At 42.0% G+C, this 24,659-nt stretch overlaps 1 protein-coding gene across 1 annotated transcript in view; it reads right to left on the reverse strand.

Moving 5' to 3' along the window:
• LOC145401612 (high affinity cAMP-specific and IBMX-insensitive 3',5'-cyclic phosphodiesterase 8A-like) overlaps nucleotides 1–24,659 on the reverse strand; it is a 125,502-nt gene that overhangs the window by 55,792 nt on the left and 45,051 nt on the right. The window contains exons 3-5 of the mRNA XM_080273805.1: nucleotides 22,143–22,199; nucleotides 11,853–12,103; nucleotides 1,830–1,887 (exon numbers count right to left, since the gene is read on the reverse strand). Of these exons, the coding sequence (XP_080129931.1) occupies nucleotides 1,830–1,887; nucleotides 11,853–12,103; nucleotides 22,143–22,199 (366 nt within the window). The remainder of the gene's footprint in view (nucleotides 1–1,829; nucleotides 1,888–11,852; nucleotides 12,104–22,142; nucleotides 22,200–24,659) is intronic.

The following is a 24,659-nucleotide window of genomic DNA, read 5'->3' on the forward strand; positions in this document are numbered from 1 at the left end:
ATTGTCATCCCTATACCTTGAATGCTAAGTTGTAGCAAGAGATTAATACTAGAAAATAGCACTTGTCATAAAGACGTGGTGTGGAAAGGATGCAGAGCAACAGAATTCTCTTCCTGCCACTAAGTTATGTAAAATACACTGAAAATGGACAAAAATCTAGGCCAAGTTAAAGTAAAACTAACATCATGAAGACATACAGTATATTTCTACTGTGTTACATCTTTACTGCCCCATCTGGTGCACAGGTTGTCAGGGCTAAGCTACTAAGTCTATTAATATACCTACGATGCTTCCTCCAAAAAAAAGGGTGTACCCAAGACAGGATGACACTCTCCCAATATACTCATCCACACCCAAACATTACTCATATCTTAGCCCCAAGGGGAGAAGGGAAGATCCTCCCCATACCACACCACATGAGGGTCAACTGCACAGTGCAATCAGTGACATCTGTGGCAGGGACCGACAGCAGAGCTGGTTTACCCCTGCCACATCATAATGGATCCATCCCCTTACCTGTACCTGACCTGATTAGCTGATCAGACGAAATGCGGGAGAATATCCCCTCAGGGCCGCGTCACCATTTATACATTCACAATTTCTCTCCAGTCATCCCTATCATGCGCAGCCACTCTTCCTTGCTCTACAGACATCCCTCTCGCATCTAACGCTCGCTTCACACTGTCCATCTGCCCACATGGTCTTCCTCTCAGCCTTACACCTCTCACATCTGATCCAGTTATCTTTTTCACCAATCATTCTTCATCCATTCTCTCTGTATACCCCCCAAAATCTCAACACTCTCTGCTCAGCTCGATCAGCCATCTCCAGCATAACTCCAGTTCTCCCTTGCACTTCATCATTTCTCACTTGTTCCATACATGTCACTCCACACATACCATACTCCTCAGACACCTCATCTTCATTACATTCAATTGCTTCCTCTCTGCTACTTCCGTAGTCCACGTTTCAGCCCCACACAATGCCGTCAGTATCACTACACCCTCATACAGCCTTCTCTTTACATCTATTCTAAGCGAACGTCATCTAAACACTTTTCATTCCTCCCAGCATCTTTCCTACTTCATTCATTCTAAACTTCACTTCTGCATCTATTCTTCCATCGACAGCAACATGTGACCCTAAGTACTTAAACACTACCTCCACACGCAACTCACCATTCAAAACTACATTCATCCTTCTACCATCTACCAACCTTGTACACTTCATCACTTCACTCTTATTCTCATATACTCTCTACTAAGCACACACATTTAAGGTAGGGATGACCAGTCACTCATCCCTGAGTGGTATTATGTGAATAATAAATCCCAACCACCCAACTCCAGATGGTTTTATTCAACTGTTAGGGAAACCTATCTTTGTAAAGGTATTAAAAGCAATCTTAACTAAGTTCCTTCATTATTTAAGGACTATTTTGTTTGTTTTACTTTGCTTCATTTATAAAGGTTCCAGCATGCTTGCATGCATTGGCCTTGGTCACTTAAAGTGGCTCTCCATGCTGCTCAGTCTCTAGCAGCCACTTTGTCCGGTTCCTTGTCCTGAGGTCACACTGCATGACCTCATCCACAGTCTTTTTTGGTCTGCCTCTTGCAGTTCTACCCTCAATGTTCACAGCTCTCACACACCACACCCAGTTGCCATCCTCCATCCTCTCCACATGCCCAAAGCCAAACAGATTCATCAGGTGGCTAGCAGCAAAAAAAAATAAATAAATAAATAAAATAGAAAAAAACACTGTCTAGCTAAAGGAGTCAATTTCCTTACTTTACCAGACTGTGTGCAGAAAACAGCAGCTGAATACTTACTCTATTGTAGCCTATTTTGAGGAGAGGACCCACAGCTGCATTATCCCGATCGGTGAAGCTGCAGAAGATGGAGAGATTCAAATAAGTATGGGAATAATGGAAGGAAAAGTCACAAGGTGAGAGGGAAATAAGGAAACGAGAGAAAAGGGGGTTGAGAAAGAAAGGTTGATCGATGAAAGGATGGAGAGAAAAGATGCAAAAAAGAGGGGAGAGAGAGAGAGAGAGAGAGAGAGGAGGGAATGATGGAAAGGACTAGTTAATATATACATATTAATATAAAAGAAACATTAAATAACAATGCAGTATGGTGGAATGAAAACACACACACACATACACACACACACACACGAACTGAAGTCTGCATTTGGGAATGCACGTACAAATAATTGACAATGGATGATAAACCAGAATAAACACTGAAATAAAAAGGGAAAATAAATAAATACTGTAAAAAGAAAATATATCTTAATAGTGTAATAAGTCTATCCAAGATTCTAGTCGAAAGTCTAGTGCCTGGTCTAATATTCACTGTTTAAATACGCAACCTTAAGAAGTAAACAAACTATGAAGAGATGTGCTTCACTTTCATTCATCTCGCTGCTGCAACACTCCTCTACTCTTCTCTCTCTCTCTATCTCATTCCTCTACACACACACACACACACACACACACACACACACACACACACACACACACACACTTGTTAGATCTCTCTCTCTCTCATCTCCTTCCCTTGAAAGATATAACTGGCATGCTAAAATATGTCATGTTTTTTCTCAATTTCCAGAAAGCTCAAACTCAAAATTTCAGTCTTGGCAATAATTTTTATTCTATCTATCTATCTATCTATAGCCCGACGCCCTAATCCCGCAAAGGGTGGCCGCAGACAAAACGCCTCCAAGTCACTCTGTCACCCACCATTTGACTCCCCTCCCCCCAACTCACCCCCCCCTCCCTCATATACCTCTCAACTCCATCCCTCCACCTCATCCTCGGTCTACCCCTCCCTCTCCCTCCCTCCACCTCACCTACATACACCCTCTTAGTCATTCTTTCATTCTCCATTCTCTCCACATGTCCAAACCACCTCAGTGTATTTCTCCTAATCTTTTCAACCACATCCACATCTACCCCACAACGTTCCTTCACTTCTTCATTCGTCAACCTGTCCCTCCATGTCACTCCACATGCTCCTCTCAAGTAACTCATTTCCACTGCTCTCACTCTTAACTTGTTCCCCTCTTGCAAGGTCCACGCCTCGCTTCCATACGTCAGGGTAGGGATCACAATACCATCATGCAGTGACTTCTTAACTTCCATACTCACCTCCCTATTTCTCATCACTGCTTTCAGTGTGCCAACAACCTTCCTTCCCTGCTGTACCCTTTCACGTACTTCATCCCCCAAAGTTCCATCCTTACTCATCACACTACCCAAGTACTTGAATGCACTCACATTCTCCATATCCTCACCATCCAAACTCACTGCACACTCTGTGACTTCGTTCCTCTCAAACACCATAACTTTACTTTTGTTTACATTAACTTTCAGCTTCCTCCTCCTACACACTGTCCCAAATTCATTCACCAAACCTTGCAACTCCCATTCATCTTCACTCAACAATACTGTATCATCAGCAAACAGCAACACCGGAAGCTTCCAAATCTCACCCTCATTCATTAGGGCCACCCCCACATCCACTGCCCTACCTTGTACCTCCTTTACGACCCCATCCATGTATATATTAAACAGCCATGGAGACATTACACACCCCTGTTTCAGTCCCACATTGAGATCAAAGAACTCACTCAGCTCACCATCCACTCGCACTGTAGCCCTAGCTCCCTCGTACATACTCTTCACAGCACTCAACAATTTCCCCTCCACTCCATATATTCTTAATACCTTCCACATACCTTTCCTATCTATTCTGTCATAAGCTTTCTCCAAGTCCATGAAGGCAGCGTACACTTTCCTTCCCTTCTCTAGATACTTCTCCACTAAACATCTTAGAACAAATATCTGATCTACACACCCTTTTCCCTTCCTAAATCCCCCTTGTTCTTCTCCAACTAGCTCCTCTGTCATATGCCTAACCCTATCAATGAGTATTCTACCATATATTTTACCAGTCACACTATGAAGGCAAATACCCCTATGGTTACCACATACTTCTCTCTCCCCTTTTCCTTTGTACAGAGGAACAATTATACCTGATTTCCAGTCCTCTGGAACCCTTCCCTCTTCCCAAGCCAATCTACACAACTTCCATATCCACTCCACAACAATCTCACCCCCATACCTAAGCATTTCACCACACACTCCATCAATTCCTGGGGCCTTTCCCAGCTTAATCTTCTTCATCGCTTCCACTACTTCCGACCTACTGATCTCTTCCTCCCTCCTCTCATCTCTTCTTCTCCCAGCCATTCCCCAACCACTTATACTCACACTGCTCTCACTCTCTACATTCAACAAATCCTCAAAGTGCTCCTTCCATCTCCTCAATTTCTCTCTTTTCTCCACCAACAATCTATTATTCCTATCTTTCACTCCCCTACTATTTCCCCTTTCACACTGCCTTACTTTCTTTACCTCCTTCCAAAACAATTTCTTACTCTCCCTCCATTTCACACTCAGATTCCTCCCAAACTCTTCATCCACTTTCTTCTTACTCTCCTTCACCAGTCTCTTAACCTCCCTTCTCCTGCTCACATATACCTCTCTCTTCTCTCTCTCATCTTCTCCCCTACCTCTACTCGCCAACCATTCACCATATGCCTTCTTCTTTTGTTCCACAGCTTGTTTCACCTCATCATTCCACCATGCTGTCCCTTGCACACCCTTGCATCTCCTCCTCACTCCACAAACCGCCTCACACGCTGCGCTTATCTCTTCCGTGAATATCTTACATACGTCTTCCACCCCTTCCATCTGCTCTAGCTCATACCTTCCCAATCTTTCTTCCACTATGCTCTTATACTCTGTCCTCTTCTCACTATCTTGCAATTTCTCCACTCTTCTCACAGGAGCTGCTTCCTCCTGTCTTCCCCTTCGCCTCCTCAACCACTTTCATTGCAGCTCTACCTTGGCAATCACTAAGTGATGGTCCGAGACTCCATTCCCCCACCCTCTCCACACCCTTGCATCCAACACTTGTCTTCTCATTCGCTCATCCACACACACGTAGTCTATCATTGCCTTTCGTTCAACAAGTTCACCATCCATCCTCCTCATTACTCTCCATGTATACCGGTGGATCATCTTATGACGAAAGTAGGTGTTGGCTATTGCCAACTCCTTACCAGCACAGATGTCCACCAAAGCACTACCATTCCCATCTACTTCCGCTGGCACACCCCACTGACCAACCACTCCATCCACTCGTACATTCCCGACTTTGCCATTCATGTCTCCAATCAACAGCACTCTCTCGCTCCTCTCAAACTTGTCCATACATGCTTCTACTCTCGCCCAAAACTCATCTTTCACTCTTGCCACTCGATCCTCAGTTGGAGCATACACACATACAATCGCCCATGCTTGTATACCTACTTTCATCCTCACCCATACGATCCTTGCACCCACTGTTCCATACTCTCTTATATTCTCCTTCCACTTCTTGCTTATCATCAGACATACTCCCTTTCTTGCCCTCTCATTCTCACTGACTCCCGCACATATACCTACACCGTATTCCCATTCTCTCATCCTTTCACCTTTCCATTTAGTTTCAGTCAATCCACATATATCCACTTTTGCATCCTCAAGCACCTGGACAATCTCTCTCTCTTTCACTTCATCATTCACTCCTCTCACATTCCACGTTCCTACTCTCAGAATGTCCTTTGTCCGTTCCTTAGTCGTCAACGTATGGTCCGTCCGGGTCCGAGGCGCTTTATTTGCTTTTTTAGTTAGTTCTTTTTTACGGGGTGGGGCACTAACCCACCACCAACCCTTTTAGTCGCCTCGTACGACAAGCAGGGATACTGGGGGAGTATTCTTGAAACCCCCCTACCCCCAGGTTTTTTTTTTTTTTTTAATAAGGACAAGAAACTAGACATGGGGAGATTATACACTGTCTTTTCTTCGTCTTTCCTGGAAATCAAAACAAATTAAGGTATTTTTTGCACTGTCCTTTGACTCTGCTTCTTCTATCTATCTATCTATTGCCAGACGCCTCAATCCCGTTTGGGGTGGCCACAAACAAATCGCCTCCACATTGTCCTGTCCCCCGCCATTTCACTGCCCTGCTCCCAACTCACACCCCCCTCTCTCATATACCTCTCCACCCCATCCCTCCATCTCATCCTCGGCCTCCCCCTCCCTCTTCCCCCCTCCACCTCATTCACATACACTCTCTTCATCAGTCTTTCACCCTCCATCCTCTCCACATGACTTCTTCTTCCTTGAAATCAAAACACATAAAGGTATTTTTGCAGTCTTTTCTACTTCTTCTTTCTTGAAAATCAAAACACATTAAGACATTTTAGCACTGTCTTTTCTTCTTCCTTGAAAATCAAAACACATTAAGGTATCTTTGCATTGTCTTTTCTTCCTTGAAAATTAAAACACATTACAGTATTTTAGCATCGCCTTTTCCTCTTCTTCCTTAAAAATTAAAACATTTAAAGTTTTTTTTTTTTCTCTCTCTCTCTATCTTACACACACGAGCTATGCTGCGCTCTCCATTCCTCTTCCTTTCCAAGTAAACAAACCACATTACAGCATGGAACTGATCCTAAGCATATTTGTGACTCAGGACCCAGCTCTCCTCCATGAATGAAAATTATAGCATTAGAATACTACATGAATATGATGGTAGTCATGAAGAAGTGCAATGTAAAGGATGTAGAGCCAAAGCATTGTCATTTTTTTTATTTATTAACATTTTTTATTATTATTATTATTGTTGCTGTTACTACTATTATTATTATTTGAGTACTGTTATTATTTTTTCAGGAGGAAATGCAAGGAAACAGCTCTGAGCCTCTCATTGCCTCGTTCGTCCCGGCTACAAGAGAAGAATGATCGTATAAGTGTCTGTCAATTTGGTCCCTGTGTACGCCTCTCTGCCTGCAATTACCCTATCTCGCCTCCCTATCACTCTCTCCTTCTCTTCTCTGCCCGAACGTATCAGTCAATCATAATGACGCTGTTTCTCCTTATGGTCCCATCTAACCGTTTTCAATTACAGTTCCTCACGGTTTTCTCCTATGGTTTCTCTCTCCATTTATGCTTGTGGTTTCTTGTATTTTTTTGCATGGTTTTCTCACGAAGTTTTCCCTCATGGTCTCATCTGTTTTCAAATACAGTTTCTCATGGTTTTCTCCTATGGTTTCTCTCTCCATTTATGCTTGTGGTTTATTGTATGTGTCTTTGCATGGTTTTCAGCTTTCCATCATAATCTCATGTTTTCAATTAGTTTTTCATGGATTTCTATGGTTTCTCTCTCCATTTCCTCTTATGGTTTCTTTTATAGCTTTCTCAGTTTCCTCATATTTTTCTCATGGTTTCTATTATAGCTTTCTCTTATGGCTTCTTTTATAGCTTTCTCAGTTTCCCCTTAGTTTCTCTTAATGGTTTCTTTTATAGCTTTCTCAGTTTCCTCATAGAATTCTCATGGTTTCTATTATAGCTTTCTCAGTTTCTTCAATAATCTCTTATGGTTTCTTTTATAACTGTTTCTCTTACGGTTTCTTTTATTATTTTCTGCTTCCTTAGAGCTTTCTCATGGTTTCTTTTACAGCTTGCTGATACCTGTTTTCTCTTATGGTTTCTTTTACAGTTTTCAGTTTCTCTTTACGGTTTCTTTTATAGCTTTCTCAGTTTCCTCTTACAATTCTCTCTTATGGTTTCTTTTACAGCTTTCTCAGTAGCCTCATAGTTCTCTCTTTATGGTTTCTTTTAAAGCTTTCTCATTTTCCTCTAATTCTCTCTAATGGTTTCTTTCATAGCTTTCTCACTTTCCTCTCATAATTCTCTCTAATGGTTTCTTTCATAGCTTTCTCACTTTCCTCTCATAATTCTCTCTAATGGTTTCTTTCATAGCTTTCTCACTTTCCTCTCAATTGTTTCTTATATAGTTTACTCTTATCGTTTCTCTTGGTCTCTCTCCCTTACAGTTTTCCTTTACACTATACTCCATGGTAAACCTTTTTTCCTTCCCTTTTTTTTTTTTTTTTAAAGATCAATAAACTCAAGTCCTTCAACCAGAGTATTCCATGTATATTGTAGTTTATTTGTACTGCAGTAAAAAACTCTCAAATCCAAAATGCTTGTGTCCAAATGCTTTCTGGAAACTGGAATATTTTAGAAAGCAGAATCATAAATCATCCACTCAGTTGATGTAGAGCTGCCTACTTTTTCCTTCACCTTCATCATTCTTTTTCTGTGTCTGCCTTTCTCTCTTCCTATTTCTCACCATCATCCACTCACTTGATGTAGTGCTGCCTACTTCTTCCTTCATGTTTATCATTCTTTTTCTGTGTCTTCCCTCCTCTCTTCCTATGTATTGCCATCATCCACTCATTTGATGTACTGCTGCCTACTTCTTCCTTCACGTTCATCATTCTTTTTCTGTGTCTGCCCTCCTCGTCCTACTTCTCCCATCTTTCCTGTCACTTTTTATTACTCTTCTTTCCTTTTCAAGTTGCTTTAAAAGCCTAATGGTTTCCCATAAGCCAGGAAACCATTTACAATGCTAGGTGGTAACCATAAAACCAACCCATACATGTTCCTTACGTGTCAGTAAGTGGGTTGGCGGAAGGGTAGTCCCCCTCCCCGTAAAACAACTAACTCAAAGACAAATGAGCAACCCTTATATGATTGTGGCATCTGGTTATAGATAAATAGATTTTACTTATGTTTTTTTTTTTAACCCCTTCACTCTGGTGACTCCTCTTTTATTATTCTTGCTCTCACCTGATGCTCACATTCAGCATAGGACATGTCTGGAACACATAATTCTAGAAATAGCCTTCATAAACCCCCTCAGGATGAGACCTTCCTTGAACTAAATAAAGTCAGCTGGAAGTACTACAAATAAGACATCATCAGACTGATGCGGTTAAACTTCGGCAAGTTCTACTAAACTGAAGATTTTTAATGAAGCCTATGTCTATCCCATCAAGGTCGAAGTCTCTGCCAGCCTATGTGCTGTATAATCATATGGGGTAACAAGACTAAAATAACACTACATCGTCAAAGTCAACCGATTATCCTTTTCATTATAATTACCTTCTTCTTTTTCTTATTTAATCAGACTAACACCTGACAATCTTATTCAGCTCTGGAAGGAAATATTGAGGGGTAGACCAAAAAAGATGACACCATAGAGTGCGACCTCAGGGATAAGGAGCTAAACAAAGAGGATGCTTGAGATTGAGCAGCATGGAGAGCCACCATTAGGTGACCATGGCTGATGCATACTAGCATGTTGAAGCCTTAATGTGAGAGAGAGAGAGAGAGAGAGAGAGAGAGAGAAAGCACAAAGACTATCTAACTTGCCTAGTCCAAAATCAAATCCCAAGCACTGAATAAAATAACAAGGAAGCAGCAAGAGTAAAAAAGATGTCATTAAACTGAAGGGAATAAACAGGTGCTAAAATGAGCAAGATACATCATTTTTTTTTTAAGTCCAAAATAAATCACTGTTGAGAAAAATTCCACACCATATTAAAATTCCACTGCTACCTTAACCCCTCTGAGCCTGGGGATATCTTTTTATTTTTTTCATTTTCATTTTTCATAACTATTTTATTAAACTGAGGAAGGATGTTTTAAGTTGGAGGGGGTTAGACAGAGCCCTAAGCAACAACAAACTAAATGGACGTCACCCGGATTCAGAGAGTTAAAGCTGATTTGCCAATATCCCTTCATTAACAGTAGGGAGGGGGAAACCAAGGATGAGATGGAGGGATGGAATGGAGAGAGATATGACGGAGGAGGGTGTGTGAGTTGGAGGGAGGGCAGTCAAATGACAGAAGACAGGATGATGTGGAGGTGATTTGTTTGTGGCCACCCTTTACAAAATTTAGGCTATGGGTTCTAGATAGAGATAAAACTATATGAAAGTTGTAATAATTTATAACACATCTATAACTTATGAGGACAGACTCTATATGTAAGATTATGGTATTTGTACTATAGTTCTTTTAATTTAACTTGACCCAAACATGCATTTTTTTGCAGATTTTTACACAGAGATTAGTGGAAGAATAAGACAGTATTGTGGCACTACATCCTTTCCACTGCACTTCTTTGTGACTAGCACCATACAGTATTCTTTTCTAGTGTTAATCAAGTGCCACAGCTCAGCATTTCAAATGAAGAGATGGTAATTTTACTCCAAGTTAGAGTTAAGAGAGTAAAGAATGGGAGTCTTAGTTTGGAATGCACAAGCAATCATCACTATAACACTTGGATGTGTTCCTATATAGGGTGGTCCATATAAAACTCTCCTTTTCCACTTCATAAAACAGTTTCTTGTGTGTTGAGGGAAACCTAAGTCAGCATTACCAGTGTCTATCCTATATCATTTATTCATTTCCTACTCACACCCACACCAGCAGTCTGAGACATTCACACAACACGAGGCCATCAGGTGATTTTCTAATGGAGCACTGTTTAAGGTTCACTCAGCATATTATAACATTTTTCCAAAAGATTATTGGTGTAAACTGATAAAAACTGGAAAATCTGATTTTAAGATAGCACTGAAACTATAACAGGCTTTTTCCTTTTTTCTAACGTGTGGTAGGTGGGGGCGCTTGCCATCCACTCACTTGAAACGGTGCTGTTCTCGGGTGTCAGCCCTCTCCTCTCCTCCCTCCTTTCCTTCCTTTCTCTTTTGTCTTTCTTTACTTCATTCTTTCCACGTCCTTCTGCCTACGGGTGACTTTACACTCTCTCTTTTGTCTCTCTTTCCTTCATTCTTTCCTCTTCCTTCTGCCTGTGGGTGACTCTACGCTGAGTGACAAGCCGAATGTTTTCCTGTACACCAGGAAACCATTTACCACGATGGGTGGTAACCATATAGCCAAAGTACGACGCCTGGTGGTTTAGTGGTAATTAAGGCACTCCAATCGGATTGAGCCTGTGAAGGTTTATGTCCAAGGGGAGGTTGGGGCTTATTGTTCATGCCACTCAGGGATGAGAGAGGCTGGTCACTCTCATCTTAAATGTCGGGACCAACTTGCCTAGCCCTGGGCTCCTACACTACTCATGGGGCAATGTAGAATTGGATGATGATGATGATGATGATGATGACTTTTTGTAACTGACTGTAGATTTTAATTTAAAAAAAAAATTATAACAAAGACCTGTCTCTGAGTTCCCTGCTTAAGTGATGATTATGAGGCTAGAAGCTGTCTCTAATGAGTTTAAGAGATTCCCCTTCACCTGCCACAGTCATCAACATCATCAATTTTGACCCATTGTTCTCTCATGGGAAACCCCCAACAAGGGACAACTGTGACAGAAATGCTTCTGGTCTACTTTATTTTTACACACATCTCTCTCTCCTACACACTCCTCTTCCCTCTCTTTCACCAATACTATATAATGCTCTACTCTCTTCTCGTACCTGTTCGGTACTTATTTATTTAATATACATACTGTATATCAGAGTCACAGCAGCTCAACTTTATTTTCTTAATTTTTTAATACTTTTATTTACAAAAAATACCACCAAAAACTATACAGTAACAGCCATTTTTTTTCATTATCTGCTGTTGGTTGTATGCAAGTCTGAAACTGGCTTCTGGGTTCATATAATTTAGGAGGAGGAGACCACCACATGACCCCGGCAGCATTTTAATGACTGAAAAAACTCCCTCCATCTCTTGCTTTTAAACCACAGTGCACCAGTGTACTCCTCTCCTCTGACCCTAGATTTCTATCAACCATGACACCTCACAAAAATTACATATATTAAAATATCAGCAAGACATAAAGAAAAATAAATTGGCAAAGAAGTAATGTTAGTGATTCTCTCTCTCTCTTTCTCTCTCACATACCCACCTTCGTTTGACCAAAGCCACCATCACTGCCCACTGCCCTCCATCAGCCTGCCTCACACCGGAACACACAAAGGCCGGGTCGACGTGGCGGGTGGACCGAGCATCCACCACCACCAGTCCCGGCCCCTGCTCCTGGAAGCACTTGAGGGCCAGCTCAGAGGTGCGCTTGAGCATCACCTCATGGCCTCGCTTGACACATGCGCCACGCCACGCCTCACACACAGAGTCATCACGGCCAAACACCAATAGTACCTGCGTGGGGAAAGAGGGTGAAATGATATATAATTAACCCTTTGAGGTCAGGATGCCACTCCTAAGATAACCAAAATTATCCAGCAGTGACAAGAGTAAAAGAGTAATGATATATCAACATAAATATTCAGTGGAGAAAGCCAGTTACCTTTTGGGTATGGGAAGCCACTTCAAAGCTGAACAAAACTGTCTGGTGGTAATAAAAATTCCTTACATACTAAAAATGTTAAACCAAAGAGTGCAAAAGGAAAAGGAAAACCCCCAATTTTTATAGGACAGACCTTCATTTCGCACACCCTCTGATTATTTATATATTATGTGATACTACCTCTACCCCAACAAATTTTGCACAGTGACCAACATATTTTGCATAATCAAAACAGTTGACTTTGAGGCTTTGAGACCTAAACCTCAGCCTTGAAGGGGTTAGAGACATTGCCCACTCTCCCTCTTCAGCCTCAGATACTTCCCTCCCTAACCCCTTAACCGCGAGGCGTCACTTTCGTGACGCTTGGGAGCAAGGGATCATACCGCGGGGCGTCGCTTTTGTGATTCTGTGTTATTTTGAATTCACCCGGGCTTCCAAGTGGGGGCTTGTATCATCTATCAGTACTGCCAATGTCCAACACTAGTCAACACTCCTAATCTCATCTGTACTCCCATCCATTGTTGACAATTTAGCCATTTCTCCCCGTTCTTGACTCCCCTCCCTACCCCCCCTCCATTACCCTATCCTCTCGCCTGCCCGGCCGTGCTACAGCTAAGTAAATCTTCCCTGGAATTTTTCATTGATTTCATCCATTGAAATAAGCCCTATGTCCTATTCTTATACCAAATAATAAATACAAGAAATAGCTGTTTCAAGAGCTAACATTGGTAGCACTGAATATCCCCTAAGTAGGCCTCTACCACGGCCCTCCCTTATCAGTTTACTCTCATCATCCGAAGTAGAGGTACGTCTGTTTCTTCTTGCTGACTTCAGGGACTTTTTTACCCCCTTGCAAAGGGCCCTGTGACCTTTACCCCCTACTAAACCTCGTGTGGAAAGAGGTAAAGGGCTGACAATTGATAAAAGAGTGACTACGATCTTTCTATTGAGTAAAACAGTGCAAGTGGAATTGTAAATAATGTGTAAACAGCAAGTGAAAGTAATGAATGTAAATACAGTATACGTGAACAATGGAAAATAGTTTTATAAGTTATTTCAAGTGACAGTGCATAACACAGTGTAAATAAAATGGAAATGGAAATAACGTAAATAAAATAGAGAACGTAAATAGAAATGTAAATGAGTAGTATTATAAGAATACGAGTATATACCCTAGGAGTAATGAAAGTGAAAGTTTCACTCTAGCATGTCTGAATACTATGAGTTATGAGAGTGATGATGAAAGTGACATTCACTCTCAATGCTAATATACAGGACGAGAAAGTGAATGCTACGTATTTTACTGAAAGAAATTGAATCCCTACAGTGACAATAAACTAATACTACTGAAGGAAACTTATGGATAAAGACTGTAGATATATATAAGTGTTATATAGTAATAGAAATATAAAGTGTGAGGGGTTTTATGAATAATAAATGACAGAGTACCAAGAGCGAACTAGTGCCAGTGCGACGGTCAGACGCGCTCGTAATTTTCATCTCTTTCACAGTGTTTTTTTTTTTGGAGTATGGATCCCAAACTACTTGAAAATTGTAGAATAGTGTTTATAGTGTTTGTATCTGGCTGTGGTAATCATATTACGGGTTGTCGGGAAGTGTAAAGTGGAGACTTCGTTACCCAACTTCAGAGGTCTCCACAAGTCCTACGGTAACTGACGAAGGCTCAACAAACATTCCAGGAGAAAGCTGAAGGTATGTGCCAAAAGCATATGTAATTTTAATATTCTAGGACTAATAACTGATTTTTGGCAAATATTTTTTGAGAGTCTGTCAGAGCCCGAATAACCCCGCGGCACATGCAAAACATCGGTAAACATGCCCGCGGTGTAGGGGCTAAACAACTGTCACTTCATAATCTACACTATAAAGGCAAGTTAAAATTCCACTTCTTGGTCACTTATTACCATTACATTCTTTTTCCTTCACTATTTCTTGTGCCCAATGAAAACAGTATATTTTTATGCATGTCACTATACTATAGTATAGTATAGTTTGGTGGGGGTACATTTTTTCAAGAGGGCCAACCTGGAGACTTGGGGAAATTTTGGGATCTCCTTCCCAAAATCAGTCAAATAACAATGGTTCTTATGGACCAATTTGTGCAATTCAGTTTGTAGGGCAGTTTTCATGGACAGATTAGCCACACAAAATGAATGTCTTCAGTATCATTAATGAAACACAAGATGATAAAAGTCTGTCCATTCTACTTCACCGCAGCTTACATTATATAAAAAAGAATGCAATATACCCATTTCCCATCCTCACAAGTGTTTGAAACTGACAAAATAAAGAGCTGCCTGCACCTCTACACAGTCAGTTCTAATACTACAGGCCTTAATTACTTCACAAAGAAAACAAGTGGCTTTATGCTGCTCAGAAGAGACTTGAACAGGGCATATATTCCTCTACATGAAGGAAGCAGTGTGGCTAATCATGAAACAGCACCACAAAGCATTAGTATAATCTCTTCAGTACCATGATGCATGCTGTTTCTAGCATATCACGGCAATCCCAAGGAGTCAGGCCATGACAAAGGGTGATTGTCAAATATGTTCTTAAAGAAGAGAGAAGGCTGGGTGGGCAGTGCTGGCTGCCTGACGTCTTCAATCAATCACTGTCCAGACAGACTGTGACCTATTTGCTGCCCACTTCCCAAGACACCTTGCTTTGTGTGAGGGTGTGTATGTATGACCATACAGTATTAGCACAGTTGCTTGGGGTAACATCTACCACAGGCTCAAAGCTCCATGACATGAAGATGGGCACTGCAGCTAGGATCCTCATGGCATCTTCCCCCCAGATCTACCTTACTTAAATGTAACAAGAATTTTTTAAAATGCAATTATCTTGTGCTGTGATACCGTAGGAGAAAATGGAGTATAACTAGTGCCTGCGTGCAAAGCAGGGTTTGGTACCAAAGGGGTTAAAACACACAGTTTTATAACTGTGTACGATTGGGAAGCATCCACTTATGCAAACAGAGTAGCAGGCACCCCATCCACCCACCCACCCACACCATCTCTCCACTCCATTCCATTTCATCCTTTCTCCCTTCTTTAACCCCTCCCCCCCTTTACCCCTACCTTCCAACAACTGCCTCCCCTACATCCTTGTCCTCTACCGACTTTCCCAGCCCTAACTCTAACCTGTCTGGAGGAAACACACAAACTCAAGAGGGCAGGGTCAGGGCCTGTGTAGCCACTTCATTTGTTTGCAAGTATATGTATATATATTCATTCATTCATTTATACAGGCTCCAGCAAGCTTGCATACATTGGCCTTGGTCACCCGCTGGTGGCCCTCCATGCTGCTCAGTCTCTAGCAGCCTCGCTATTCAGGTCCTTATCCCTGAAGTCACACTCTATGACCTTGTCCCAAATCTTTTTCGGTCTGCCTCGTGTAACTCTACCCTCAACATTCACACCTCTCACCCTCCCCCCACAGAATGACAATTAGGTGCAGATGGTGATAGGTGTGCTGATGCTATGCTTCCTTTTACAGAATCCCCATACAGAGATTAGCTGTGGATCAGCTGATGCTTTCTATGGGCTGGAAGTTACATCAAGTGCCAAAACCAGCTGCAGCAGTTACTTCACAACAATTACCAGAAGCTACTGGGATAAAAGATCTAGTAAAATATTTAAAACTGTTATTCTCAGCTTGGATTTTGACTATTTGTTTGTGGCTGAGTTATGTGACTAATAGTGGCAAGTGGGTGGGTAGTTACCAAACTTGTAGTTATATTTCACTCTCATGGTAGATGCTCTACTGGTTAATGGTACCTATCCATCTACCACCTACAGTAGTACGGTAGATGTGTAGCAGCATACATTGTACGGTGCTAAATTTTCATAAAGTACCAAAAAGTAGATGAAAATAATAAAATAATAATAAAATAATAATAATAATAATAATAATATAATAATAACAATAATAATAATAATAATAATAATAATAATAATCTATCTATCTATAGTCCGATGCCCTAATCCTGCAAAGGGTGGCGGCAGACAAAACCCCTCCAAGTCACTCTGTCACCCACCATTTGACTACTCTCCCCCCAACTCACTCCCCCCTCCCTCATATACCTCTCAACTCCATCCCTCCACCTCATCCTCAGTCTTCCCCTCCCTCTCCCTCCCTCCACCTCACCTACATACACCCTCTTTGTCAGTCTTTCATTCTCCATTCTCTCCACATGTCCAAACCACCTCAATGTATTTCCCCTAATCTTCTCAACCACATCCACCCCACAACGTTCTTTCACTTCTTCATTCGTCAACCTATCCCTCCATGTCACTCCACATGCTCCTCTCAAGTAACTCATTTCCACTGCTCTCACTCTTGACTTGTTCCCCTCTTGCAAGGTCCATGCCTCACTTCCATATGTCAGGGTAGGGATCACAATACAATCATGCAGTGACTTCTTAACTTCCATACTCACCTCCCTATTTCTCATCACTGCTTTCAGTGAACCAACAACCTTCCATCCCTGCTGTACCCTTTCAAGCACTTCATTCCCCAATGTTCCATCCTTACTCATCACACTACCCAAGTACTTGAACGCACTCCATCCATCCATCATCCACTCCTACACTGCCCCATGAGGTGCGTAGGAGCCCGGGGCTAGGCAGTTGGTCCCGACATTTAAGATGAGAGTGAATTTAAGAGGAGAGTGAATCACATTCTCCATACCCTCACCATCCAACCTCACTGTGCATTCTGTGACTTCATTCCTCTCAAACACCATAACTTTACTCTTGTTTACATTAACTTTCAGATTCCTCTTCCTAAACACTGTCCCAAATTCATTCACCAAACCTTGCAACTCCCATTCATCTTCACTCAGCAATACTGTATCATCAGCAAACAGCAACACCGGAAGCTTCCAAATCTCACCCTCATTCATTAGAGCCACCCCCACATCCACTGCCCTACCTTGCACCTCCTTTACAACCTCATCCATGTATATATTAAACAGCCATGGAGACATCACACAACCCTGTTTCAGTCCCACACTGAGATCAAAGAACTCACTCAGCTCATCATCCACTCGCACCGTAGCCCTAGCTCCTTCGTACATACTCTTCACAGCACTCAACAATTTCCCCTCCACTCCATCTATTCTTAATACCTTCCACATACCTTGTCTATCTATTCTGTCATTATGCTTTCTCCAAGTCCATGAAGGCAGCATACACTTTCTTTCCCTTCTCTAGATACTTCTCCACTAAACATCTTGAAACAAATATCTGATCTACACACCCTTTTCCCTTCCTAAATCCCCCTTGTTCTTCTCCAACTAGCTCCTCTGTTATATGCCTAACCCTATCAATGAATATTCTACCATATATTTTTCCAGTCACACTAAGAAGGCAAATACCCCTATGGTTACCACATACTTCTCTCTCCCCTTTTCCTCTGTATAAAGGAACAATTATACCTGATTTCCAGTCCTCTGGAACCCTTCCCTCTTCCCAAGCCAATCTGCATAATTTCCATATCCACTCCACTACAATCTCACCCCCCCATTTCACCACACATCAAAAGAACACGCACTCCCATAAAATAACATAAAGAACTATTTTTCAGCTGCTCTGATGTAAAGATCAATGATTCACTACACAACTGCAAAGAAAATGTGGGAATGCATCTGCCATGATTAGAGTGTGCTACAGTACATTACACAGCCTACTGACATGTGCAGAGACTGGTGTATCATTAGTGGACACCAATTTCTTGTTTTCATCTAGATCCCACAGTTAAGTTCATTTACTGTTCTGTTTATAAAGATCCCAACAAGCTAATGCAGGCTCTCCATGCTGCTCGATCTCTAGCAGCCTCACTATTCAGTCCCCTATCTCTACAGTCACAATGAATGACCAATCCCAAGTCTTATTCAGTCTGCCTCTCACAAATTTACCCTCAACATTCATAACTCTCACTGTCTGCAAAGAATTTTTTCAACTTAGGAGAGCATCCTAATAGTGAAAGGATTAACTACAGTACTTCTGTAAGATGATGTTTATTCTATTCTTGCTACCAACAGACAATTTTATTCAATTTCAAATTTTTCAACACTGCAGGGATTAGATACGGCCCTTCTTTACACTCTTATTTACCTTCTCTCTCTCTCTCTCTCTCTCTCTCTCTCTCTCTAAGATAAATACAACTGCTTAGTGGTACACAAAAAAGAAAAAAAAAAAATCAATGGACTGAAGTGGTTAAGGTAGGCTGTATCCACCCCCTTCAGTTCAAAAAATCTCTCTGAAGGAGGATTAAATAATCAGAAGAAAACAAAGTAAATGAATATGTAACTAAATACAGTAATCACTCTAATATCCGGACGCCCAATATCCGAACATCCCCACTAACCGAACCTTATCGTCCTGGGATCAAACATTCCCAAAATGGTCCGAAAATCCAAAAAAATTGGAAAAAAAAATCGATTTTTTGCCGTCCGTAATTTGAACTTGCCGCGCGCCGCGTGAGAGCATTGTTTTGGTTCGTCATTCCTCCGACGTCCGATAGAGCGCCGCTGCATCCTCCCCACTTCCCGCCTGTCTCTCACCGCGACAAGACCTACGCTCTTCGCCATGGCTGCCCACGTGCTCGCTTTTGTGGTGGTGCCGTACTTGCTGCAAGGCCTCCTGCTGCTCTCTGCCCTACTCTTAGTGTGTGTGATGATGGCCCCGCCTCCTGAGAAAAGGAAGAGAGTGGTGTTGACTCTGGAGAAGAAACGGGAGATATTGGAGAAGGTTGATGCGGGTTGGTCTTCCTCTCGCATTCTCCACGAGTTCAACCTGGCCCGGTCGACTTTGTTCGATATCAAGCGTTCCCGAGACAAGCTCATGCAGTACACGGCTGACTTCTCGTCGAGAAGCAAACGCAACGTGGAGAGGAAGGTTATGTTTACCCCCAAGTATGCAGAGATCGACAGCTCCACGTTGATTTGGTATCGACAGCAACGTGCAGCTGGTGTGATGGTACGTGGAACGGAGCTGAAGGCTGCTGCTGAGAAGTTTGCAAGGCTTCACGACGCCCTAGATTTCAAGGCATCCGAGGGTTGGCTCTTCGCGTTCTAGTTGCGACATGGCCTTACTAACCGTAAAGCACATGGCGAAGCATTGGACGCTAACGAGGATGGAGTGGACGAGTTTCGGCACAAGGTGAAAGGCTTGATCGACAGGGAGGGCCTCACTCTCGGTCAAGTCTATAACGCTGACGAAACTGGCCTATTCTATCGCTCGGTGCCAACGAACACTCTCGCCGATGAGACGGAGAAGCGTGTACCTGGCCGCAAGCTTTCTAAGGAACGGATATCTGCTTTGTGTTGTGCCAATGCTAACGGCATGCACCGGCTTAAGCCCGTTATTGTTGGCCGTGCAAAGCAGCCTCGGTGCCTTCGTGGGGTGATGGATGTCCTTCCTGTCGTATGGTACCATTCTTTGAAAGCATGGTTCACAGCTGTGATTTTCAAAGACTGGTTTCACCATCACTTCGTCCAGGAGGTCATACATTACCAGACGAAGACACTGGGAATTCCTCGCGACCAGGTAAAGGCTCTCCTTCTCCTCGACAATGCACCTGCCCACCCGTGCGACAAGGACTTGGTTGCTGAGAATGGCCGTATTAGGTGCATGTTTCTGCCACCTAATACGACTGCTCTCATTCAACCAATGGACCAAGGAGTGATCGTGGCAACAACGCGCCTGTACCGTCGGAAGTTCCTGGACGAGGTGATGGTGGTTCTCGAGGACGAGGACGAGCGCAGGGAAGGACGTGACACTCGAAGCAAGCGGACTTTGGAAAACCTTCGCCGCTACAACATCAAGTCTGCGCTGTACAACTGGGCTAGTGCATGGAAGGAAGTCCCTGTGAAAACTCTTGAAAATGGTTGGTCTCGTCTGCTTCTCGGAACAGATGTGGAGTACGATTTCCTAGGGTTTGACGTGGATGACTTCCATGCACGGCTACGTACGCACGGCGACGATGTTGATGTGGACGATGTTCGTGAGTGGTTGGACGACGACGAGGGCGATCCTGGGTATCAGACGTTGTCTGATATCGAGATCGCGTCTTCAGTTGCTGATGTCAGTCCCGAACTTGAAGATTCCGACGACGAAGGCGATGATGATGCAGACTCCGCCCAGCAGGACACTACTCCAGCCATCCCCAAGCTGAGCGCACTCCGGGAACATCTAGAGTTCGTCCTAGACTACCTGGAACACCCGGACTGCGACAGGGAGATGGGGCCCTTGGGACTCGTGGAGGAAGTGCGTGCTTTCCGGCAGCGCATCCTCAATCGCCAGAATCGTCGGTCCTTGCGTCAGTCAACGATTGACAGTTTTTTCAGGCCCGTGACCCCCGCTGTGCCAAGCCCTGGTTCCACTCCGTTGCCTCCCCAAGACAGGCCCTCATGCTCCGAGCCACAGCCCAGCACATCAGCTACAGTGGAGTCACCGCTCGACGTGAGTTTGCGGCTGTCTTCAGAGTCTTCTGTAGTCGGTACGCCATCACCACTACCCACCGATGCACCCCTTGGACGCCTGCCAGTGATACTCTCGGGCTCTGACAGTGAATAAACAGCAAGAACTTCTCCACTAGACCACACGGGAATTTTGAGTGTTGTGCAGTGAAAAAAACGGTGTGTTGTGTTAAGGTTTTCAAGTTGGGAGAAAAGACTAAGTAGAAAAGAAATTTAACGTAACTAACCTTCTTTGTTTTGGCTTTGGAAACTTAAAAAACTTGGGAAAAGTTAATGTGCAACACTTAAATTTAATGGAACATTATTTGGACTAAAGTGAACACTGTGAAAAGAACGGACTTCTGTGTGTTATTGACTAAGTTCAGTGCAAGACTTCAGGAAGAGTGTAGTGCAAGTGCTTCAGGAAATCGTTCTTACTGTCAGAGTCCGAGAGGAGGCGGTTATTCATCGAGGTGGCCAGGGACTTGCTGTAAGTAGCCAAAATGTTTCATGTTGTACTATTTCCCATACTATATTTACCAGAATGTTTCATATTGTATTTTTTCCCATACTATACTTACCAGAAAGTGTCATACTGTACTTCTTTCCATGCTAAACTTACCTCATGCATGTGCAGTAGGAATGTGTTTTTCAGAGTTCGGTTAGGTTCGGTTAGGTTAGGTTCGGTTAGAGTCCATAAGTACCAGAATGTTTATTAATGTATGAACATACTTCTAAACCCACATTTTATGTTTCTATTGCATTTATTTCAGTCATTTATGTGCCTTATTGGTGTGATTTGGGTGTTAAATAGGTGCTATGCATGTCCGGAGGGAGTTGTATAGGTGTTTCTCTGTGTTAGGGTCCGTAAGTACAAGTCCATAAGCTGGGGCCCAATATCCGGACAAAACCAATATCCGAACCTACCGATGGCTCTATTGATCCGGATATTGGAGGGGTTACTGTATAAATATGTAAAAAAAATGTCAATGAAGTGAAGGGAATGAGGACAGCAAAAAATACAGCACTAGTGGCAGAATTACTGATAATGAAGATAAAAGACAGATATAAAGTTTTATCTTATTTACAAGAATCCACTAAACCAAAAGAAAAACCCGGCAGAGTCTATAGTTTTATCTTGTTTACGAGAATGGACTGGAACCAATGCAGAAATAAACAGTGTGAACTATAAACAAATGATGGAAAATCTGAAACTTCTCTTGTGTTACTGAATACAACACAGTTCTCTCTCTCTCTCTCTCTCTGGCTACCTCACCACCAAAGACCATGCTCCATTTTTCAAAACCTTAATACTAAATTCTGTCTGTCTATCTGTCTGTCTCTCTGTCTGTTTGTCTCTGTCTGTCTGTCTGTCTCTCTCTCTCTCTCTCTCTCTCTCTCACCTTGAGCTGTTTCTTCACCACTCTCATTGGTCCCACCCTCAGGTAGCTGGGATCCACCTGTGGGGAAGAAAACAATATTATTAGTAGATTCTTTTCACCTGACAGAACTGTGCTACTCACAATTTGAATACTACGTCGTGGTTACATGATATTCAATGAGCTTTAGTTATAAGGCGGGAATGAGTCTCTTTTGGTTGTTAGCCAAATCAACCTTTCCATCTGACTACAACCTGCCATCAGGGTTGGTGATTTATTTATTTATTTGGTTTATTTGATTAATTTGATTTTCCTGTTTATTATATAGCTAATATTTCAAAAGCAGTATATTGAATATTCTTAACTTCATGTCCTGTCTATCCACTGATGGTTCTGGCTGAAACCCACTGCCCAGAATCCAGATACATACCTGTTCAAGTCCTGTCTGTACACAACTGGTTAAGGCTGAGTTGCCAGTGGTAATCAAGACAGCATATTCTAAAGCTGATTATATTACCACAAAGAAAAATCAAGCACAGCCTACCTAATCTTATGGCTTTGGTTTTTGATTTATGGCTCATTATTTCTGATGTACAAATCATTTCAATACTTAGTTACACAAATGTAAAAATATTTTTTCTGCAATGTAGCAATTTCTAATGGCACCATTCTCCAAAATCTGCTAACTTAATGCTTAAGTACTGTATCTGAATAAATGAATGCCTAACACAAAGTTATACACGACTTTTATAAACCTTCAGATTTTATTTTGGTTAACTTTTAGATTTTAAAAAAATCAATTTAAAAAATAAAAATAAGTTTTTTAGCCCCCCCCCCCCAAAAAAAAAAAAAAAAAAAAATCATTTAATCACATGATTACATCAATTTCATTTAATGAATGCCAACCCTGCTTGCCATCAACTAAGCTGAAAGGGGCAAGGGATCTTTGTCAGCTGAGAACAAATGCACTACATTACTAGTCTATAGTCTATAATTCATAAGTTCTATTATTCAGCATTCAATCAACCTGACATTGTTATCCAGGCTGACTACAGTACTTCCTTTTTCTCCCATCTCTCCTGTCACTTTTTATTACTCTTCTTTCCCTTTCAGGTGGTTTTACATTGAGTGATTAGCCTAATGGCTTCCTGTACACCAGAAAACCACTTACAATGCTGGGTGGCAAACAGATAGCCAAACCATAGGTGTTACTTACGTGTCAGCAAGTGGGTTAGTGGAGGGCTAGTGCTCCACCCCATAATACAACTAACTCAAAGACAAACAGCTACCCCTTGTGGGATTATGGCATCAGACTATAGACAGATAGACAGAGAGACTACTGTACATGTATTTAGACTTTCATTAACTCCTTCAGTCCAATGACACACTTTTCATTTTAATCTTGCTGCCTTTACATGATTTTATTCAGTTAGGAGAGACTTTTGAACTGAAGGGGTTAGCTATTGCCTTCATCAACCTCTTCACTACTTGAGGTCTTTCGTAAGCGGAGTAAGAATCATCTGGTGGAGGCAAGAATACAGGTGAACCTCGCTATACCGTAAGGTGGTGCTCCAGGAAAACCACTCCAATAATGACTGACCATACTCTGAATGCAGGGATCATGGTAATCATATAACTGAACTCAGTGACTGAATATCAAAAAACCTGATCAGATAATTGTTGACCACATATTGAATGTAGGAAATGTAGAAATCATTTACTGAACTCGCCAAATGAACATCAATAAATGGTGCTTTATTGGGGATGCAGCAATTACATAAATGGAAAATAGCAACCGTACATCAAAAAACATGCTAAAAATGTTCATCCCGTGTAAGTGAATGAATGCATAACAGTCAATCATACGGCTACGGTGACCTGTACACTGAAAGGCAGGTCAATGGACTAAAGGGGTTCTTTCTTTTACAGCAGCAACTTACTTTTACCTGCACTTTGCTACCTCCAAGCTATTTTATTCAGCCCATTAAAGACACACTGTAATGAAGGAGTTAACCTTATCAATCTAATACTGTAGCTACTTTTTTTTTTTTTATAATTCTTGCTAACTTTACATGAAGGCGATTTTATAAAACTAAGGAAGGACTTCTAATATACTCTTTTTACCAGTATTCTAACTTGGCTAAAACTGTCATCTCCTAATCTTGAATGCTAAATGTAATATTATTTTAATATCAGTACTAGAATACCACCACGATGCTATAACCTTTTTACTCCAACTTGGCCTAAAATTGCCATCTCTGCATCCTGAACTGCAACAAGAGATTAACGGTAGGATACAATGATAATCAGGATGTGTTATGGGAAGAATGTAGAGACATAGCACTGTCTTTTTCTGCCTCTGAGGTATATTTATGTGGTATATGCTACAAAAGCACAAAAATCTGGGCCATGTTGGTAAAAGAGCTACATTCACGAAGAAGTGCTATGGAATGGACGTAGAGCCATAGCCTTGTCTTTTCCTGCCAATGAGCATAAGTGAAATGAAGGCTGTATCTAATTGTTTCATCATCATTATCATCA

The sequence above is a fragment of the Coenobita brevimanus genome, chromosome 56 (genome assembly GCF_032717465.1).
Source record: "Coenobita brevimanus isolate Jiangsu-jjx chromosome 56, ASM3271746v2, whole genome shotgun sequence".
Taxonomy (NCBI): Eukaryota; Metazoa; Arthropoda; class Malacostraca; order Decapoda; family Coenobitidae; genus Coenobita; species Coenobita brevimanus.